General features: G+C 39.2%; 1 protein-coding gene across 1 annotated transcript; it reads right to left on the bottom strand.

Annotated features, from left to right (window-relative positions):
* Positions 1-1,236: 1,236 nt before the first annotated feature.
* Positions 1,237-20,954, bottom strand: LOC104532317 (POU domain, class 2, transcription factor 1-like). The gene is made up of 6 exons (XM_029087345.1): positions 20,891-20,954; positions 13,955-14,055; positions 11,056-11,109; positions 9,230-9,354; positions 7,277-7,456; positions 1,237-1,365 (listed from the first exon to the last, which is right to left on the bottom strand). The coding sequence occupies exons 1-5, from the start codon at positions 20,946-20,948 to the stop codon at positions 7,447-7,449; spliced, it is 348 nt and encodes a 115-aa protein (XP_028943178.1). The 5' UTR covers positions 20,949-20,954; the 3' UTR covers positions 1,237-1,365; positions 7,277-7,446.
* Positions 20,955-22,726: the final 1,772 nt, after the last annotated feature.

Here is a 22,726-nt window from a genome sequence, read left to right on the forward strand (position 1 = left end):
AATTTTGGTGAAGTTTGATTTCTTCTAGAAGGATATGTTTAGCTTTTAAGTTCTGCTTCATTTTAAGAAACTAGTACATCACTAAACGTCTCCATGAAGTCTTCTAGCCATTTTCTAGAAGTGCTCATATAAAAGCTCTCCTAAACCAAGTCCTATTAAAAGAAAGATAACTTTGACTAACCCTTTATTCAAATGTGAGAGCATTCAGACAGCAAGAGAGCTTCAGCATAATGGAAAACCAGTTCTATCCAAGTCATAGTATATAAGAAGGAATGATGCATGAAAAAATTGAAAGGAAAAGAAAAAAATAAGGTGCAAAGAGCTGCTTTATAGGACAGCCAGGCTCTGGAGGACGCTTCAAGCATAACAGGATTTGCCTTCTGAGCAAGAATCTGGATTACCAGACCTGAACAACTGAGTAGAGTTCATGTAGAAGAGAAAGGGGGGAAAAAGCCCATTGGAGTATATCAGCATCAGAGGCCACAGCTAAACGCAGTTTTCTGTGGGCATCAACAAATGGGGTGCAATCAGTACCGCCATGTATTGCAACTTGAACACATTAGTTCTTAGAGCAAAGTTCCTGTAGATCATCTTAACTGGTCTGGCATGCTACCACCTACCACCGCCTTGGTTTGCCTTTAGCATGTGAGCCATACTCAGTGTATCACCAAAGTATTATTTCCAAGAGTTGTTATACAAAATCAAGCATTCCAGCTCTTTTCCCAAGGTGTAATTATTATTTCAGTTTATGGCAAAATTCACTGTACCCTCTTTAGGCTTAAGGACTTTTCTAGTCTCACACAAGGACTCTTGATTCTGTAATCTTTTTCCAGCCTTAGAATTTTGTAGCCTTTTTAGCATTGACTTAATCCAGACAGCCCACACACTCTCCAGGTCTCCACCTCCTAGGATTCTGCCTTTGAGTTCTGGAGAGTTGTCTTCTCCACATTTGCTTCCCAGTAGGCTTCCTTCTTGAGAGCCTGACCCAGAAATTCAGATGCTGCAGGATATCCCAAGGGTCTTTGCTGTTAACAAATGTTCCTATGACATGATCTCTGGATTGATCCTCAAACTTTGGCAAGGCTGACACTCAGGAAGGGACAACCTGTCTCCTAATTGCAATGCTGTTATTTCTCCTAGGGAGTATCAACAGTTAATGAAGGTGTATGAACCACCTCAGTACCACCTTCTCCTCTAAAAAGCTAAGTATGATTTTATTTCTGGCAAAGAGCACTTACCCTGCTGCCCCTGCGGTGTTTGTGAGATGATGAACTGTGCTGGCTGCAAGTTGGTTGTTGGATGCACCAACACAAACTGTTGCAGGTTGAGATTCTGCTGCTGAAGCTGCTGCAAGTGCTGCAAATCCTTAAGGAAACAGGGGAAGGGGAAAAAACAAAAAAAAAGACAAAAAGACAAAAATGGGGGGGGAGGAGAAAAGAAAAAGAAAGAGCTATGTGTTAGACATTTAAGTCAGCCATGAATCTCAGTGTAACTAGATTTCCTATCAACCAGTTAAATTCTAACATTTAGAGATAAAAGTGGATGTCAAACACGGCAGCTGTGCTACTGAATATCCTTTAGGCTGGCAATTTGAATTTCTCTGTCCCTTAAATCTCCCTCTCCTCTAAATGCAGAAGTTTTCAAACACTTAAGACTTATCAGCACCCAAATTTCTCAGATTTATATTTTGAGGGTGCAACTCTTGATACAAAATTCATTGTTGACAATTTAAGCATATTAGGTGGGAGCTATTTTTAACAGCAACAATCTGCAATTACCATTCTAATCAGCAACAGGAAAGAAAAAAAATTATAGATTCCTAATTTGCACTCTGGTTGTTTAGGTCAAATTTCAGGAAGTAGCTAACTCAAATAGTAAATAAATATATTTGATTAGTTCAGAAACAAATAACAATAAGCTTAATAGACATGGCTATAGTTAAGGTTAAAGGGAATAACCCAAACCACTGCACTACTGTAGAACCCTAATTCTATGTATTCAAACCATTCAGAACTATTAATTTTCTATAATTAAATGACTAGTCTCAATGTAAACGTTAATCTCTGAGAAACTGAATCATTAAGAAAAATGCTTCAACTTGCTGTTTAGCTGGAGAATGAAAACACAGCGAACTGCTTAAAAATACTTCACCCAAACTAGCCCTTTAATTTTCATCCTCTCCAAACAGGACAATAACAAAAGTAACTGAAATGTGAAAATATGAAGCATGATATCAAGCCAACCAACATAACAGAGGTGATCTATGAAAATTATCTATACATATCTGTAGAATCTTTACATCTTTCTGCAAAGCTGTTTCAAAATACTCACCAAGCAGGTGGATAAATCTGAAATATTTCCCACACTTCCAACCTCCCCTTAAACAAACCCACAAACTAACCCAACAAAAAAACCCCTCCCAAAGCTCTATTTCAGGTAAGTTACCCAGATACCAGGGTACCTGTTTGCAGACAGATACCCTCTGTGCCCAGCTGTCTCAGAAGATGTTAACAATGCCAGTTCACTCCTAAACAGTGCTCAACCTGGCTGCTTGAATGGAGCTGCTCGTTTTAACACACTTCCTAACGTACTTGAGGTAAAGTGAACCAGGCTAACAAAGACCTGCTTCTTAAGGCCAGTTTTTGACTGATGCAGGTTCCTGAGCACTCACACAAGCTGCTCAGCCAGCAGATGTGAAAGGTCATTAACTGCCAGCAATGGAGATGATGAGGGAAAGTCAAGCCAGACTGACAAGGATAACTGTTTATTTACACAATACAACTATTAGCAGAATACAGTTTTCAGTCTATGACCTTACATGATTTTAAAACTATTATACTAAAAGTTGGAACAATCTCCTTCTGGGGAAGAGGGTTGAGGAGAGTCAGTGGGTGGAAAGAAAGACTAGGGAGGAAAAAAATAGTAAAGAGTCCATTGATTTATGAGACCAAAGACATGCATTATAAGAAAACAACTACTTAACCTGCATTACAAAGACACTGGCCATCAATCACTTAGGCAACTTGGTAATGTTAAGTCAAAAGCATGCAGTGTAATAATATGGGAGACAGACACCAGATGCATTGACCAAGCCATGCTCTGTAAGAAATGGAAACTTCCATTTTATAAGAGAACATTAAAATTTTAAAAAGCACTCCCCAGCACAATATACAGTGTTTCTCAAGCTGATAGTATTGTTTGCTTTCAGAAAATTGGAGAAGTACTGCAACCATTCCTATGAAATCAAGGACAATTTCCTTCCTAAAGAGAGCTAAACCTGCTCCAGTTTTACCCAGGAATTCCATGTTTCTTCTGACTTCTATCATGAAGCTACATTGGTCAGACCTGCAACTAAAAACTCCCACTTCTGGAGCCCAACGCGACATGGACCTCCACTCATTTATTCATTAATTTTTCAATGCTCTACTGATAACCTTTGCAGATTGAGCAGACACTCCAGCACAGAGGGCTCGTAATGAATTGGATGCAAGAAGTAGATGCAGAGGAAGAAACAGAAATGGAAAGAGGAGAGCAAGCTGACTAAGGCTGTGAACGCTGGGTGGAAGAAAAACACATGAAGAGAGGCTGAAGGATGAAAATAGAGGTGGCTAAGAGGAAAAAGTTGGAACACAAAAGGAAAAGTTGGGAAGAAAATTTTGAAGGAAAAAGCACGGACAGAAAAACAGACAGGTTGAGGACCTCCCCCACCAAAAGCAAACTAATTAAATACCCCCAGATGACCCAGTAGATCTCATATGATTTGAAGAAGCACCACAGGAGATGGAGTTACATACAAGAAAGAACACAAAGGAACAGGAGCAGTGTATTTGTAAGGTCAAAGGAGGAGAGCTTTTTGTTTAAGACTATAGTATTCATAACGTAGGGTACCCAGCTAAGACATGACAGCTCTTATCATCAGGCTCTTACACTTTAATATGAGAAAACTGTTTTTAAATTGAGGCCTCAGGGATAACTGGTATAAGCAATCTTATTCTGTGCATCTGTCTTGGTAAATGGTATCTTGGCTCAGTCTTGTTTAAATACAGAAATACAATTCCATAATGCAGAATGGAAATGATACCTCAAAGGCTAATCACTCTTAAATAGCCCTACCAGCCCCTCAAATTCATTTGAAAACCAACTTTATTTCTACCTTGGGAAAGTTTTATTATTTAGTTAATTGCAGCATTACAATAAATCTCCCAATAGCAACCATGTGAACAACCCTGACACTTTTCCTATACTGATCTTTTTTTTTTTTCCCCTCAATGGTAAAATCTGTATCCCAGCACAAACACATAGAAAAAGATGGAAAGACTTTTGGGGAAATACACGTCTTCTGGTGCTGCCTAACAATTTAGAAAGATCAAAACAATCCAACTCCTCCCTCAGCAGAATAATCTGCCAAGTGCTACGTCTTGATGTGAGGAGGAGGGTTTTTTTGTTTATTTGTTTCTAAAAAATAATCTGACATTTTAAATTCAATGCCATTATCTCCAGTTAGAACTTCAGTACAAACTTAGGCACCTCTGTCATTTTGAGGTTTACAGCATATAAACACTGATCATGGATCCTGAAAACAAGTAAGGTTTACAAAGAACTCTAAAACTTGGTACAACTGTTTAGTGACAATTTAGCATCAGCCCAGCAGCAGCACTAACATCTTACCCGACTGCTGCAGCAGATACCTTGCACTAACTGCAGTGCACATTAAAGAAGTCATGCTTGTGCAATTAGTTAATTAAAATAAATATGGTAATCCCCCTGCTGCAGAGACCTGCCAGTTAATCAATTATTCAAAAATCATCAATTAAAACAAACATTCGGCTATGTGGGTAATCAGCTATGTGTTTACAATAGCAATGCAAACAAAGCTGAGTGCTGTTTACAGATTGTGGTGAAGGTGGATCAAAAAGCGTGGTGCTATCCACCTACAACCCTAGACAGTAGAAGTTTTCCATAAATTATCTCAAAATTATATCCAACACCTACACAAACGATGCTCTTCACTTTCATCATAAAAAGCAGCTAACAAGAGTCAACCAAGTGACATTGATATATCAAAATAACCTATCCTGAAATGAATTAATGGTAAAGTCAAATATTTAAGTAATTAGGAATGCCAGAAAACAAGTGAAACTTTAATTTGTTCCCTTTGTGCTGCAAATACACGTTATATGGTGGCAACTACCTGATCACACGCTGTTTTTCATAGAGCCTTTAGCTCGTTCACGAGCACAAACAAAACAATGGTCACTGTAGAAGCTCCTATTTGACGGCACACGCCTGATCTTTTCACCTTTTCTCAAATACTTCTCTGAAGAATTTTTTTTAAGACCTGGAGGAAAACCTAGCACTAAATTAATAATTGTAAATGCTTCCCGCTGAAGTGAAAGAGCGGGATTAGCAACATCTCACACATGCACAACAATGCCTTCAAAAGGAACCACTAAGTTAGTGGCTTATTTGATAAATGTAAAAGCCAGAGAGTTCAAGGTACAGATTTTATAAATATGATATTTTAATGCTCCACACTTCAGTAAAACAGACCTTGTTATCTTAAGCTGCACACCTGGAAGACAAGAGGCACACGCCTGTGGGTCACTTACATCTAGGTTAAAAGACTTGTATAATATCGAATGGCAACTCTGTGACGGATGCACGGAGATGTCAGAAGCTAACCATCAACTTCCTTGACAAGGACACGTCCCATTCTTTTCTTGGAATCTGTCTGTATTATTGGCCACAGACAAAAATTTAAGAAAATTAAGAGACAGTCTTGGGAGTTACAAGCTTCCTTGAATGCTACATCCTTGAGTCATCTCCAGATCATGACAGTGAAGTGGCATCCTTTGGTAAAAGGAGTATGAATACCTGGTCACTTCACTCATCACAGTGCACCAAGAGAAGCTGTGTGTGTGTGTTGGGGGGGTCTGTAGGCAACATCAGTCCTGGCCTTTTAAATGTGGGGTGGCATCACTCTGTCCAGAGAGGTCAGAACTTTTACACTAACACCACAGAAGTTTGCCACTTCAGCTAATAAAAAAACCCCTGATAAGACAACCAAGGCTGTTATTCAGCTAGTGAACTAGCACAATAAAGGAATAGCACATTTCACCAATGGTCTTCACAGATAACTGCAACATTTCCACTCTTTTACTTTAAATCAGCCCTCATCTTCACTTTTTAGACAACTCCATCCCAGCTGAATGCAAGCACAAATAGTCTGAATAGAAAGCATCAGTCTAGAGAAACTGTTCGCTGTAAGAAGCAGTAACTTTGGAGATTACATGCCCAACACACTTTGCACAACTAGACTAATCAAACAGAAATATCAATTACCGAGAAGCTTTATCTACGGAAAGATGGACCTCAGCATCAGCAACACAATCACCTACTAGAAGTAAAGATGCCTGTGCTGTACATTCGGTCACCCTTGACCAGAAGTCTTAGGAGTTTTCACACTATATATGCTAAGCATAAAGTCAGTGGCACTGCATTCTCCACACTGAATTAAGCCAGTCCTGGAAGACCCAGGAGGATCTTTGCTGCTCCTAGTAAGCAGAACTCCCTTAACAAGCAGTTCTTCAGAATTAACAGGTCTTTAGCAGCAGACCATAAGACTGGACAGAGTCTGACAGCAGACTCGCTCATTCTGGAAAGTTTTTCTCTAAACACACAAGAGTGCCCGTTCCTTGTCACTGAGCTCTGAGCACTGAGCACCGCGCCAAAACAGCACACACACGTGTCAAGTCAAACTGCCTTTCCTCAGCTCCATCATTTTGCTGTTTGGATTTAACAAGCATCCCTTGTGATACGCAGGTATCCCTTCCCATCCGTACAGGTCTCGACAAGCGTCATTTCTATAGGCATATCCCCCTTTTCCTCCTTTCTCAAGCTAACTTGAGCAACCTGGTCTAGTGGAAGGTGTCCCTGCTGATGGCAGGGGGGTTGGAACTAGATGAGCTTTAAGGTCCCTTCCAACCCAAACCATTCTATGATTCTATGATAACTACAAGGAGGAAAATTCAGAAAACACAGCATCTGGTCAGATCCTGGAACAAACTCAGAAGCTCAGTGGAACTGATGAGCTGCTGGTTCACATTCTTTGCCAAAACTATCAACTTCAACCTCTTCAGCTAAGGATGCATGAGGAAAGACTACCAGTACTACAAGGACTCTAGAAACTCACTGAATAAGGAACAAAAATATGATTTGAACGATGCAATTAGTGAAACCTCTTTTATTTTCCACCCTCTCAAGCCTCAAGGCTCACCTGTGCAATCTGTATTGGCTGAGATAGAGGGATCTGCGTCATCGGCGTTGCAGCAGAGGCCGAGATGGTGGCACCAGCAGCGCTGTGCTGCTGACTGGCTGAATGCTGCACTGCAGCCGCCAGCAACTGTGCCTGCGCCTGTTGTAGCAATAACTGTTGCTGGGCTGGCGTCAACGTGAGCTATAAATAATTAGAAAACACAGCCATTAATAATGGAAAGAGCCACTTCAGCTACAAAGTCATTAGAGCTAGCTCATCACTAGTTATATTAACCAGACATTCCTAGGACTGTTACTCCAGTTCAGCCATTAACTAACCAATGACTCTGGCCTTGAGTTTCAGGACAGCTGGCTACTCAACGCAGCAGCCTAAGAACCAACCTACCACACACCTGACGTAAACCAAACCGCACCAACGCAAACGTTTGCGCTTCCTGGAACCTACTGAACCTAACTTTACTCCTAAGTTTTCTTCACAACTCTACCAGGAGGGTCAGGAAAAAAGGTAATTAAGTAGCAAGCAAGAGAAAAGAATGGGTATTGCCAGGATTTGAAAGGAAATTTACACCCAGCAGAACAGCGAGTGATTAGCCAGATGAATGAGAAGCAGGACTATGGCTACTGAACAAACTGATAACCCCCCAGCTGCTTCACATTAGCATGAATCCCTGCCATATTCCATCATTTCCATTATGCCCTAAGATATAAGTAAAGAACATGAGCTCCATTTGTTTCTCTCCAAGTCTCCCCATCTGCTTTTTTTTTTTTTTTTTTTTTTTTAAATAGAATAGAGTTGGCAAGTTTACATCCCTTCCCTTTCCCAAACACACATTATCTCTGTGAAACAGGTGGCAGCAGTCTCTCCTTTACATGTAAATGAATCTCAATGCCCATATTTACTACAATCCATATCTGCATAGGCTTGGAATTTTGAATGTTTCACTACTGCAGACAATCATAAATTAAAACAAACCATTTTTTTTTTTCTTGAGAATGAGAAAAATAATAAAATACACTGGGGTTTAATAATGTATTAAAACAGTCTCACTTTTAAAACTTTCAAATGCAATTAACAAAAAACTAAATAGGATGTTTGCTTACACACTAGCGTACGAGAAGATTTAACAACTGAGCATGAAATTAAGACACCATTTCATTCAAGCGTAGAGATGATCTAACCTAACACTTCAAATCATAAATATATTGTTGGAGCAACTGTCCTAAATTCCTTATTAACATGCAAACTCTTAAAACTGCAAAGCTGATTACAAACTCTTTAACCAAACAAGCCCATTCACAAAACTTGCTCTTTTTTTAAACGACTGAAAGTATTTACAGCAACTTGGAACCACCAGTAATCCTAAAACAACAGTTACTCCACAATTACTCCCAAAGCCTTGCCATTAAAAAACTCAGAATTGGTAGATTAAAACAGAAGGGTCGAATAGGCTTAAACCAAGTACTAATATAGTTACTTAAAAAGAAATGTGTTTGAGAAGAGGAAGACTTAGTGTCAGCAGTTCCCATCGTTTTTGTTCTTTACCCAGCTTTCTGATAAGATGTAGTCTCATGCTCCCAGGCCTCATTTTAATTTTGCAAAAAATAAAAATTCCTCTTTATGACATCAGTGACTTCCTTATTTGTACACACACTGGGTTTTAATTTCATTACAGAGTCAAGATGGATACTGAGAGCAGAGAGAAAGAGTTTCTTCCCCCGCCCCCCCACCCCCCCAAAAAAAAGGAAATATTTTTCAACAAAAACCAAAGACTAAAGTCTGCTTTTTTTTTTTTTTCATAGGAAGATATTTTCTGTCCCCTCTTTCACTCAAGTTTCTTCCTATATTAAAGGAAATGACAATAACCTTCACTGACAGTTCTACAGGGACTGCCGTGGACACTGCCGTCACTTGCCGGACAGGAGGCTTCCTGCAGTATACTTGGGTAAATCTTACCCCAGTGATCTGTCCTCCCCTCCGGCCAGCATGAGCTGGGTCTGGGGTATGGCCGCCTGCACTGAAGGCTGCTGGGAAGGCTGGCTTGGCTGCTGAGAGTCCCCAGATTCTTCATTAGATTTAGACTAGTCAAAAAAAAAAATATAAAAAAAAAAAATATAAATAAATAATAAAAATATATATATAACTCTTTATAGTGTAAAACAGATGTTAATGTATAACGCTGCTATCTCAACACTGCACAATAAAAATCTTTCATCTGCATACAAAAAGCCCTTGGGTTTATTTTAAGACTGTGTTTAAGCAACGGCTCTATGTGCCCACCACCATCTCAGCTACGATTGCTCAAACATGTCTGGAGGTAATGCAGTTTAAACAAAAGAAAAAGACTCTCAGGTCTTTTGTAACTCTTTTGACATTATTTTCAGGTCTCTCGTTTCATTTTACGCAAGGCAACTGAAGCTGACACTACCCTTCACCAAAAAGAAAGAAGAGATTGTTAAAATTATTCATTGCTTAAAATCCTGAACAATGGAAGGAGGGAAAGGAGATTGTGTTTCCATTTTCTGTATCTGCATCCTGCACCTCTAAGTCATCGTATTGTTGTCTTTTACGGAACTGGTTTGAGAAATCCTCACAGGTTTATCTACCAAATATATAATATATATAGTGCTTTTAAATAATCAAAGTTTAGCATTTATTTAATTGAAAGCTGCTTTATTTTAAAATATTTGGGGCTTTTTGTGTGTGTGTGGTTTTCATTTTGTTTGGTGCTTTGTTTTTTGTTTGTTTTTTTTTTTTTTTTAACTGAAGAAATTGTGAAGACATGAGGGAGGAAATGCAAGTGCATGAAGAGGGGGAGAGAGTTTTATGATAATTAAAACTGGTTATGCAGAACATTAAAATTCTGCATAGATTTGCATATTTTCCACCACCTGTTTTGGGGACTGCAGAGCAGGCTAATTAACATAAAGGCTCTGATTAATTCTGCCAGTCATTGAGCGATAATTACAGCGCAGGACTGTAAACATTCTGCACTGGAGATACAGCCTGTTTGCCAACATCTCTCTCAGGGATGGAAGTTTACCATGGCAACCAAGGCAATTTTCTGCCTCCTTCCTCTTAGAAACGAAGGTCACTATACCTCCTCTTCTTTCCAAATTGTTATTATGTATAAGTGGGTCCACATTCTATTGCATTTCATGTAATGCACTACCTACATTCTTTAATAACAAGCAATACCGAAACCAGTTTTCAATAAAACTGCATCCCTTGCCCCTTAATATAGTACTGAGAGGAAGCAGCACGTTAACTGCTACACTGAAGTGTTCAGCATCATAAAAAAAGTTTGAAAGCTTTGTTGTCTCACGTACATTATTAAGCAACAATTACTCTGACTTATTTTGAAATCACTGCTTGTTATATACACAAGCAATCTGCACCAGCCACATTACATAGTTAATGTTACATTATACCTCTATATTCAGCTACCAGAAGGATAAATTGCAAAGTAATACTTGCTATGTTTAAAATAAGTGAATAAATGGAAGAACATTAAATACTCCTGGAGTTTTATAGTGTTCAGGATACAACAACCTGACTGAAATTCAGTATAAAATGACGATCGCTGCATGTTTTAAACAAGTCCAGTTTCTGAACCTGATTTACAGTTGTAAAGCTATTATTCCTTCACACCTATCACTTGCAAGACCAGTTCATAATGAAAAAACAGAGGAACACATCATAGGTTAAAAATGATCTCTAACGGGACCAGAATGCTCTTTGGAATGAGGGAAGGACGAGCAGCAGAAGGAAACTGTCTTTACCTGTACATTTAAGGACTGAGCAGCAGCCTGTAAACTTGTTCCAGCGAGCTGGACCTACAACACAGTGCAAAAATGGAAATGAAATAATGTAAAAAGAACAACCTCCCCATTTGCATCCCAAAAAAAAAACCAACCTCCTCTAAGAACAAAGCATGCCCCTCTAACACTTGAATCAGTGAAACAGGGGCTGTGCTCCAGGTTAAAAAAAAATACTAAAAAATCTGAAAGAATCTTGCACAGTGTTATTTGTCTGCCTCTTGCTGAAGGAATTCCTGCCTAGGGATCTAGATATTATCATGAAATTGAGTTGAAACAGAGCATTTGGGGTGGACAGGCTAACTTCCTATTCCTGTTAAAAAAAAATCCAGGCTTCAGGGGACAGTATTAAGCTCTCTACTCATCATCATCCTTCTAATATTTCAGACTGGATCTTACCCCAAATACACACGCTGCATTCACCCGATTCCTTATACGACAGAGGAGCAATCACCTGCACAGCACAGAACCCACAGCATACACCCTCTTCCTCAAATCAACCCGTTCAAGCACTTGCAGTCCTCAGCCACTGAAAAGAAGATCTCAATCCAGAGGACTGGAGGCACTTTACAAAGGCTGTATTGATTCAGGTATACTCAAAACTTGAATTCAATGTTTGTGATTAACAGGTCCACAGAAGTTCTCGTGGGTTAGCAGCGAAGAAAAACTGATGTTTCAGAAAGTGAGATTTTTTTTTTTTTAAGTGTGTTGTTCTATCTTTAATAAGGATTTTCTCTGTACAACAAAACACTAAACTCTCATTTCCTGAAGATTGTTTTAATGCCTTGCCTTGTTTCAACCACCACTCCTACAATAAAGAAGGAATGCTATGTAATTAATTACCAACACTTTCAAAGGTCAGAGTTACAGCCTGTATAGTGAATTCCATCTCTGGCCATGTTTGAAAACTGCTGCTCATTTGAAAACCAGGCAACACGTAAGGTTATAATAAAGCAAAGCAAAATGTAGCACTCTTGTTTCTACAAAAATATATCCCCACATCATATACATAACAAAAGAGAGGCCACGTATCTGCAAGCACAGGAAAGAGTTTTAATTTAAATTGCAATACATGAAATTAATAACTGAATATTCAAAGAGCCAACCCTTAAGAATCATGCTGGAAATATTTCCTACGGCTCTAGATTAAGGTAGTGGACCTACTAAACATGTTCTGCATCTAAGCAAACACTCCCAGAAAAGCTTCTCCTCATCACGAAGCAAATATAGTTTGACACAGTTGATGTAATCTGGGCTTTAAACATGAATTAACAGCAGACAATACTCTAAACAATAACAGCCTGACATCCAAAAAATATACTCAGAACCAGTACTTTAAAAATTACATAATAATAAAAAAACCCTACATAAAAGACTACAAATGTATCCACTCAGGTACAGCCAGTGTATTCCTGAAAATCTCTTTGAATGCAATTTGGACGCCCCTTCTACCACACAATAAACATTTTCTAATTAGAAATTAAACTGAATGTTGCATCCAACCTACTATTTTGTATGAGTCTGGAGGAAAGCACTGTGTGTGAAGGCTGAATAACACCCCACTAACAGCAGCCACGCTAGAAGAGGACAGTTTGACAATAGATTCCCACACACCTGCAGGTGCATAAAAGAATAGCTGAGATTTTCCTTTGAACTAGAGTTTCAAGAAATGAATCACACTTTATCAAACACCAAGTTATAAAGATCCTGACAACTGTTTAAATAAATACATTTCCAAAACAAGATAAAGCACTGTGCTAAATACAATTACTGTCCTGGATCAATCCATATAACAAAACAAAGAGTAAAACAAACACACAAAATTCTGCAGAACAGCTGTATCTGTCTCCATGTTAAACACACACTGACAGCCCATGAAAACTCGTCAGCTTCTCTCCACATAAAGGCAGCCTACAACAGCCTATTGGTTCAGCAAATTCAAACACTGGCACTCCCTAGGTCCTATATAACTCAATCTACTAGGAAAATTGTAATTATGTGACAAGATGTGTGGAATGTTCCATACAATAAAATGGCAGTTCAGAGCTCTTAAAAGAGGGCACAAAAGCTTCAGTACATCAATTATACCACAATAACTGTGCAACCTCAGACCTCAAACATTCAAGGTCAGCCAATTAGGTACTGTATTTTAAAGTTTAAACTTGGTGCTGAGGAAGGGAAAGAAATTAGGACATTTGTTTTCATATATCAAGTGCAAAGGGATAAAAAAACTACAAAAAATGCCCCTTCTACTTCTCTTCACCTAGGGATGCCCCATTTTGCTTCAGCCTACATCTGACGTTCAGCTTTGATTCCCTAAACACAGCAGCAGCAGAACAGAGGGACAGCAGTAGAAGCCTGAATATCATTTGACAAACAGGTCCTTGAAATAACTTTAAAAAAAATAAAATAATTAAAACCTCACAAACCAGATATGCTTAGAAAATATGATCACTTAATATTTCTAGTTAATGTGTAAGAGTTTGAAAGATTGAAGCACATTGCTGACCACCATCCAACACCACTTCTGGTTTCTTAACTAGGTAGTGACAGTTTCAGAACCTTGGTAGATTAAATTTTACTTTGCCTTTCAATCTGGTATCTCCACTATGGTTTAAAACAAAAACAAAAACAACTGTAGGCATTCTCAAGTCCCCAAAAAGGGGCTTTAGAGTTCTCCTGAATAGGTCCCACCTTATCTTGACGTACTTTTTCCCATCCAAGCTATTTAAGCATGTGGTCTACTCATATGTTCCTATGTGACTACCCATCATTCACAGAAAGAGAGAGCACAGAACACAAAAGAGCAGTTGCGTTCGTACCTGCCCGAGTCTCCCCTACTCTGAAATGGCTCTTCTCTTACCTGATGAAGGTGCCCAAGGAAGGCCTGGGCCTGGGCTGTAGAGATTGCTCCTCCGACAGGCACAGGCTGCTTTTGAAAGTCCAGGCCATTTGTTTGCGTGCCTGGGGAAAGAGATATTAAGAACTATTAGTTATTAATTTTATTAAATGGAGTAAGAACTAATATTCCTAAGTCTCCTGCTATTCTCTCAATACTATGCAGTACCAAAATACTCTGAGACTAACAAGAATTTAATTTTTTACAGAAAGGAGGAAGTAGGGAAGCAGTGTCACTTCCAGATTCAGTCATACAGCATTTGTCAGCTCAACAAAATCAACATCATATTTTCTTTAGTTTCTATCATCTTACCTACTCTACGTACGCTATTACCCCATCATTCTCTCCCATGGTTTGAGAGCCAAACGAGTGCGCGTTGCTAAGGTTAAACTCTGTTTCCATTCCCCATGCACTCTCTATTCAGCAGCTGAAGATTATCTTCAGGTTCAGAAAGTGGCAAGAACAAGGTCCAGACAAAGTCATCTTTCATTAAAGACAGGTAAAATAATACTTGACAAAAACAGAAGCGCCACATATCCCCAGCAGTTATGGGCCACAGTTCTGATAAAAGATAACTCCACATTCCCATGAATATTTGTGCAGAGCTCTCATTACATAAGATAACTGTCTGGGCTTGCTTTTGTCCTCACTCACTTTCATATAACTAAAACCTGATTATTTTCCTACACTTTGTTTTCTTCTTCCTGAACAGAAGACATGAAAACCTACAAGCTATCCCCAAATAATCCAGTTTTGAGAAGGGGGAAAAAAAAAATCCACAAAAAAACCTACCACAGAATTCACTTCTGCCAAGAGGAACTATAACTACAGACATTTAAGAATCATTCTGTGGGCAGATGATAAAATCAACATTAGGGATTATCAACAACTGGTTCTGTGTGTTCGGTATTACTACCTACAGTGGCTAACAACAAGAAGGGAGACTCTGAGTCTGTCAGGCTGCGTGGAATTTCTAGAACAGATGATGCAATCTTAAGAACTGCGTGACTGAAATGAAGCAAAACCAGCTTTAGACTTGCATGTTTACTCTTCATGAAAATCAGATTTTGTTCAGTGCCTGTGGACAGGTGTTCAACCAACTCCTACTTCAAAATTCCTTCCATCATCTACATTTTTTTGCCATAAAAATCTAGGTTATCTCCTAAGCAAAAGAGAGTCACAGTTGTTCAAACAACAACAGGGGTTGTTCAAACAACAACAGGGGTTTCCTATTCCTTAGAAACATCTGCAAAAGCAAGCAGGTGTAAAATCTGATTCATAAAATACACTATCCAATATTTTACATTGCTGTTTTGACCTACAAACAGCTCACACAGATAAAGTTTTCTCTTTGGTGGAGGTGCTGTGGGGGAAGAGTTGGTCTACTCTCAAGTTTTTTAATTCTATGGCTTTGGGCCAGGGTTTACAGTCTTAAAGAGACATATGTGCAGCCAAAAATCCACAGACATGTTAAAAACGTTCACATTTTAAACTACATAAAATTATTTTGCTTAATGAATCTAAAATTCCATACCCAAGTGAATGGAAGGACTATCACTGGTCTGAACTGATCCTGAATGAATGTAACTTGGTTGCATTTCTCCAAAGAAAGGTAGATAAGAAGGTCTGCTTGAAAGAGCTAGAATCATCTCATATATTTTAATTCTTTCCAGTAAACTGCAGAATTCCCTCAATGCAGAAGGCCAAAGGGAGTGGGAAGATGATGAGGTAAATATATAAAGACAATTCTTGACAAACAGCTACTGTAATTCAAAGGAAACGATCTAACACCTCCTCATTTAAGCAGATCTTTGAATCAGTTTTCAACCTGTGGTCAAGGACCTCTAACTAGGAAAAAAAAAAAATAGATAAGAAAAACTACTGTAAGGCAGATATTCCTCATTCCAGCTGGAAACTGGCAGGGGTCAAAAAAATTATCCCTTTCTGAGAGGACTAGCTGGAAGCCTCACCTTAAATAAACAGGTGAAGCTGTTCTGGTTAACCACCTTTCTAAAAGAGCCTCAAATCACGATACCGTATGAAAAGAGCATTGCTGTGCGTGTGTGCAGAAAAAATGCTCCAGTTAGTGCTTCTGCTGAGTCCTAATACAGAAATTTGGAATGAACCTCTTAGGGTTGATTGTTTTGAACAAAGCAAGTTCCAAGACTGAACTTAAAATCTCCATAGGTCCCAAAACCCAGTTTAGATAGGCACTGAGAGGAAACAACAAGTTCAACCTTGAAGGACTCCCAGCTTCCTCTTCTCACACCTCCCAAAAATCAAACTGGGACCAAAAAAACCCAAACTGGACCTGTTATACTTTCATCTTCAGCTTTCTGTGGAAGTAGAGTGTCCCTTCCCCTTCTGATGAGTTTTGGAAGGAATGCTACCCAGCTTGCTTGCGTTTATCACAGGTTGCCTACATCTTTTGAAGAACAGCAGAGAAAATGAACTTTAAGTTCAGGATATGAGAGGTCTTGCTCTTAAAGTACTCATAATGGTGTGACACCAGTCCTGTGGAATCCAAGAAATCTGATAAGGAGACCAGAAAATGGAGCTGTCAGAAGCACAATTATGAGTACATGAAAGGACCAGAATGCCACTTCTGCTCATGATAAGAGTTAAAAGCAAAACCCCGTGGTGATTAATAGACATGGCAGATGCAATAACAAGAATTGTGATTTTAACAACCCCAAGTATTTATGAATTTCCCACCTCCATCTAAACTTCCATAACTGCTAGAGCTGATCTACAGCTCACCAACACCAAAAAAACCCAGCAGTGGGAACTCTCCATCTCCCATCTCCCCTTTCTCCTTGGTTCCAACTACGCTGTCCCTGTCCTGCCCATTCTGGTAGTTCATGGACACAGCAGTAAGAGTTAGCAGTAAGCTAACTCACCTTTCTAACCCAGTACAAAACCATTTGTGTGAACTGTTCCCTTTTTCTTTTGGCCAAGTTAAGTTTTCTGCCAGTTATGTGAGATGACCTTTGCAGATAATGCAAAGCAGAGGAGGTCACAGACATGGTAGTAGGGAAAATAAGCTTTCCATGTTCCCAGCAAGTTGTTAAGATGTTGCTAAGCTGTAGGATGAAATTTCACCCTTATAACCCAAGTTCAATGCAACTTAAGCACGTTTAAATTCTGGCATAAATCCAGCCACGCGGTTAGTTGCTCCGTGGAGTTGGTTTGGATGAAGACTAATACTAAGTGCAATTAATTTTCAGCCAAATCAAATCTTTGAATCATCTCACTCCGTGGTACTTCAGGGAAAGGAACAGAACACCAAGTACCAGGACACCCTGAACATGGAGTAGTTTATACTGTCTTGGAATTGTACCTTCCAAGGGTAAAAGCATGACAAAATGGTACAGAAAAGGTAACATTGCACCCACAGTCAGGAGAACATCATACTCTCAAAATCCAAGACCATAAGACTTTAGTCTTAAGTTTCCAAACTGCCTAAGAAAGGAAGAGGAGTGATGAACTACAGGTCTGGTGAGATGTGGAATAAGGTGCAAGAAAGGACTCAGGAAGGGAAGGTACACAAGGAGAAGGAAGATCTCAAAACTAACTTGAGTGGGTATCTGCACCGTGCTCTGGCAGACATCTCCCAGCACCAGCACTACATTTCCCCATCTCTCTCTCTCTCTGCGTGCATTGATAGAGACAGGTATCCCCAGTACTCAGAAATTGTTGATTCCTTGCCCACATTACTAATAAAATTTTAGCACTGATATTTGCCTAGAATTTTAGCAGTTAAACAATATTTCAAGGTCCCTTTCCCACTCTCCTATAGACTTTCTTCTTATGGAAACTGGAAAAATCAATCTCTAGAAATGAAGTAATGCAAGTAAGAATCCTTATAACCTTTCCAAAAACTACACTTACAAAAACTATTATTTTGCTTCTCTGTCAATGCATGTCATAATACTACAGTTTCCATTCCATAGACATTATAATCTTGGTTTTCATAGTACTGCATTCACACTGCTTTTAAAATGTGCATTAAACAAACAAAAAAGGTTCAGTTCTTTTGGAAAATTTTGTGCTGCAACCTATAAAAAGGAAACCAAAAGGGCTCTCTGTTTACTGTAAGGCACTCTTCTTACTTCCCTCTCTTTTTCCAGTAGATACTAAGTAGACTGTCTACCCACAACTGAAGGTTGGAAAAGATTTGTGTAATTCTGCAATACCAATGACCAGCTGATTAATTCATGTTCTTGCAAAAACAACCATCTCCTGTACTCAAAGATTTTTTTTCTTGTCATTTTTGATTTGTCTGAAATACAGGATGCTTTTCCAGATGCTTAAAAGGGAAGTCCAGCTAGCACAAAAATTTTAAAGTTAAAATCTGTTTCAGGCATTTTATTCTGACCAATGTATTCAGGGAATGTTACTATGTTCCCTAAAGACTCAAGAGTTAGAAATACAAAGCCCTCATTTGTTAACTTCCATTAAACTTAGCTGTTAGCTCAGAGAACTTCTGATGTTAAGTCATCTTTACCAGCTAATGTTTCTGAGAACATCAGCGCTGCCAAATGTAAATTCCATGCCCTACAGTAATTTCTCTTTAAAATTTTCAAGTTGCATCAGCTTGCTACAGTTTAAAACAGGAATGACCCAAAAAAACATCCACAGAGGTTCACAAGGTAGACTAGTAGTGCTTCCACAGCAGACTCAGGTGATTTACAAATGTCACTAGAAAATAGACAGTTACAGAAAGATACAAAAATAAGAACTCAGAGTGTTTATAAAAATCATCTTCACGCATTTTTAATTCAGAGTCTACGCTCCCCAGACAATCAATGGCACTTCCAGTTCCTTAGCATCCAAGCTGGAAGCTGACTTCTTTCCACTAAGTATGGGCAGAGCCCAAAACCATAATCTAAGTACCCTGATCAGAAGCCTGAAATTACATTCCGTGAGCATTCCTGTCAGGGTTTCACATCTGCTGGTTGACTAACGCAACTTGAGCCTGCAAAGAATGTCACAAATGCCATTAATCACTACCTCCAGTGGTTTATGAACACTACACTTAAAAACAAAACAATGACTGCAGAACAAAGGGACCTCAAAAAAATTTGAAAGGAATGACTGGGAACATTTAAATTATAGAAGCAATGTCTGCAAAAGGTCCAAACACCAGTAAGAGTCAAACTTTTGTAATAACTAAACTTAGTACTAAAAAAAAAAACCCAACAAAACAGATGTTGTATCCCCTTTTGTGATGAAAACATTTACATGTAGCTTCACAATTCATCAATTTCTTTATGCCATGACCACCACTTTCACACTGATGGAGGATCAGCCCAGGAGAGCAGACCCAGGGTTTTGCTGAAGCAGATGTGATACTTCTGTGATAATGGATGACCTCTGAATAAACCAAGTCCTTCTCTTCAACAACTCAGTTTAGGTGAAACTGATAGTTAAAGCTGCACTTAAGGAAGTGCACTAGGAATGCCCTCTTTGGAGAAAGCATACACAGAGAACTGTGGTCATACAGAGCAGCAAGTCTGAATCTTCTCAGAAGTTTACACTCACCCTCCAACTACAAGGATTCTATAGGGATATTTAAAACCATTATTCTTTTGATGCTGTCTATGATTAGGAAATATTTACAGCCCCTATGTTTTTTTGAAAGAATGTTTTATATTATCCTAAAGCAGTACTAAAAACATAATAAATAATTTTTATACATAAAAAGAATTCATACCGCTCCTATCACAAATACAACAGAAATTATAAAAACTGAGATGCCAGTAACAAAACACATATTAATAAGTGAGCAGAATTCCTTTTGACTGACCCCAAGCATTGGCAGAAAACATCCAGCCTCTCGGATCAGTATCAGGAACATTCAGTCACTCTTACCTGTATTAAAGCTTTGCACAAAAAATGAGGAGACAGCAGCAAAAAACAAAATAAATTGTTAATTTCATCACAACTCCAGAGTTTAAAATAAAACTCTTATTACTGAATCAAGAGGAGGAAAAATAATTTTCCTCATACAAGGTAACTAGACTTCTCTGAAAGCAACAAGAACAAGTTCCTTCTCATTCAAATTTTCTTTTCCCAAATGCTATTCTAAGCTCAGAGAAGATTCTGAGTTAGGTGAAACTATTTACTTTCCATTCAGAACTGTCATTTCTCTTGTTTCCAAAACGAGCAGTAAATTACCTCCAGAAAGGAATTAAAGCATGAGATAGCATGATGAGTTTTAGTGGTTTAACAAGCTTTTCCAATGGCTTAGAACTTGGCCACATCTTAAGGGTGTGCCAAAAGGCACGTTGACCTTGACACAAAGGCTATTTTTCCCCAGCCAAATTTCAAGGTTCTGTTCTAACACATGAAGAAATTACAGAGAAGATGGCTAATGTAGGTTGTTTGGGTTTTTTTAATGTTGAGAAATGATGTTTCTCCCTTTGCTTTGTTCTTGAGAACTGCTGTGAGAGCTTGAATAAAATCTAAAATGGAAACAAGATCAGCCAGTGGCCCACGTCTGCCAGGGAAAATTTCAACCCAAAAACACATTACAAAGTTAGAGGTCCTGAAGGTAAGTTCTGCCAGGAAAAAATGAGACTACTTATGGAGAGCTAGTGCCACTAGACTTTCTGTAACATCAGAAACATTACAGGTAGAGGAAATGGGGAAGGGGAATCTTATCTGCAAAGAGTGAGTAGTGCTCTGATACCGTAGGTGTTGATGATGCCCTGCATACAACAGCGTTAATGACAAGACAAAAGTGTTCCCAAGTCTCTAAAAACAGTAGGTGTGGGGGGTTTTTGTTTTAGTTTGTTGGGGTTTTTTTAATTCCTGTAAACTGGTAAATAAATTTTGCTTTTAATATCCACTCAATTCCACCAGGAAATAGCTGTGCACCAACTCATCATTTCTTACCTGTGTTCCCATCTCCACTCTCCATTGACGGTTTACTGGTTTCTGACGGATTGTTCATTCTTGAGTCTGCATTAAAACAGAAATAAAGATAAACTAAGACAGCAAAAAAAAAATCCCCAAATCTATTCATATCTTGTCATCTAAGGGAAGTACAGAACATCAGGAATTTGATATGTATGTTACCCTAATTTAGATTATACCACAAAAAGAAAGATGAGAAGCAGAACACAATACTGAATCTTCCAGAAAAATACTGTTCCAAAATTTTGTGTGTCATTATTCCCATATGTGAAAACATGACATTAAGGGAATAAAAGACAGCATGCTGGAAGGCAAAGATAGGTAGGAACTTAATTTTCAGTACAATGAAAGTCATAGAAGCAAAAAAAAGGGGGGGGTAGGAAGGAAGGAGCAATGACTACACCAAGATTCAAAAACTTTAAGTCTGACCACCACGACCTACATTCTTCTTGTGTTATTTTTTTCTCCCCATACAAGAAAGGAAATCCAGTCATTATAATTAAACAGATGCCATTTTTCTAACAGTCCATTTTTATTTCACAGGAATGTCACCGATATTAAGTTACTTATATTTCCTATACATTCACACAAAACAGTACAAATACAAAATAATTCCTTTTCCTTCTCCCTCTGGATGAGTCTATTGAGAAGTCTGTTCTTGGTTTCAAAGCTTGGCAGCTGAGTATAGTGCAATGCCAAGGGCCTCTCCAGATGGCAGACAGAGAATTCCTTATATAGGAATCTATACAGATGTTCTGTGTACAGCATCAGCTCCCCAGCTTATTACCTCCTCATTCTTTGCTATTGACCTCAGTGTGCCACATTATCACTAACCAAAATTACAAAAAGAATCTCAAGACAGAACAGTTCATAAAATGAAGCGTAAGCAAATCCTTAAGCACCTTCTTCCATTCCATAACCAGTTAAATGCAAGTTCAACGAGTTCAGAATGAAGCCTTTACGCCAGGATATTCTCTTGCTGGGTGCTTACAAGATGACCTCTGTCATGTACTTTCACCAAAGCAGGGATTTCCAAAATACCAACTGGCTGAAGAATACAGTAACTGCATTAAATGCCGCATCTTTCCCTCAGATATTTTGAAGAACCCCAGACACTTCACTGCTTGGCAGTGTATGAGAGCTGGGCTATTGTCTGGAGTACTGTGTCCAGTTCTGGGCTCCCCGGTACAGGAAGGACATGGAACTCCTGGAGTGTGTCCGGGAAAGAGGGAGCATCTCTTCTATGAAGAAAGGCTGAGAGAGCTGGGATGGCTCAGCCTGGAGAAGAGAAGGCTTGAGGGGATCTTATTAGCATATATAAATACATGAAGGGAGGGTGCAAAGAAGACAGAAGCAGGCTCTTTACAGCGGAGTCCAGTGATAAGACAAGAGGCAGTGGGTACAAACTCAAGCATAGGAGGTGCCCCCTGAACATCAGGAAACACTGTTTTATTGCGAGGGTGACCAAGCACTGTCACAGGTCACAGAGAGGTTGTGCAGTCTCCATCCTGGAGTTATTCAAAAGCTGTCTAGACATGGTCTTTGCCAGCTGTGTCTAGGTGGCCCTACTTGAGCAGGGGGTTTGACCAAGTGACCTTCAGATGTCCCTTCCAACCTCAGCCATTCTGGGATTCTGTGACTATCCCCTGCTCCTGCCCAGAGGGCAGGTGCCACCAGAACCAGGGGTGACAGCAGCAGAGGAACACAAGCACAAACAAGCCAGGAGGAACGAAGCATGGGGACAGGGCCTGAATGGAAGCACGAGTCACGATGAAGCCTGGCTGGGAGCATGGGGGGGAAGAGGAGGGAACTAGT

Source organism: Antrostomus carolinensis, unplaced genomic scaffold (genome assembly GCF_000700745.2).
Source record: "Antrostomus carolinensis isolate BGI_N321 unplaced genomic scaffold, ASM70074v2 scaffold27461, whole genome shotgun sequence".
Taxonomy (NCBI): Eukaryota; Metazoa; Chordata; class Aves; order Caprimulgiformes; family Caprimulgidae; genus Antrostomus; species Antrostomus carolinensis.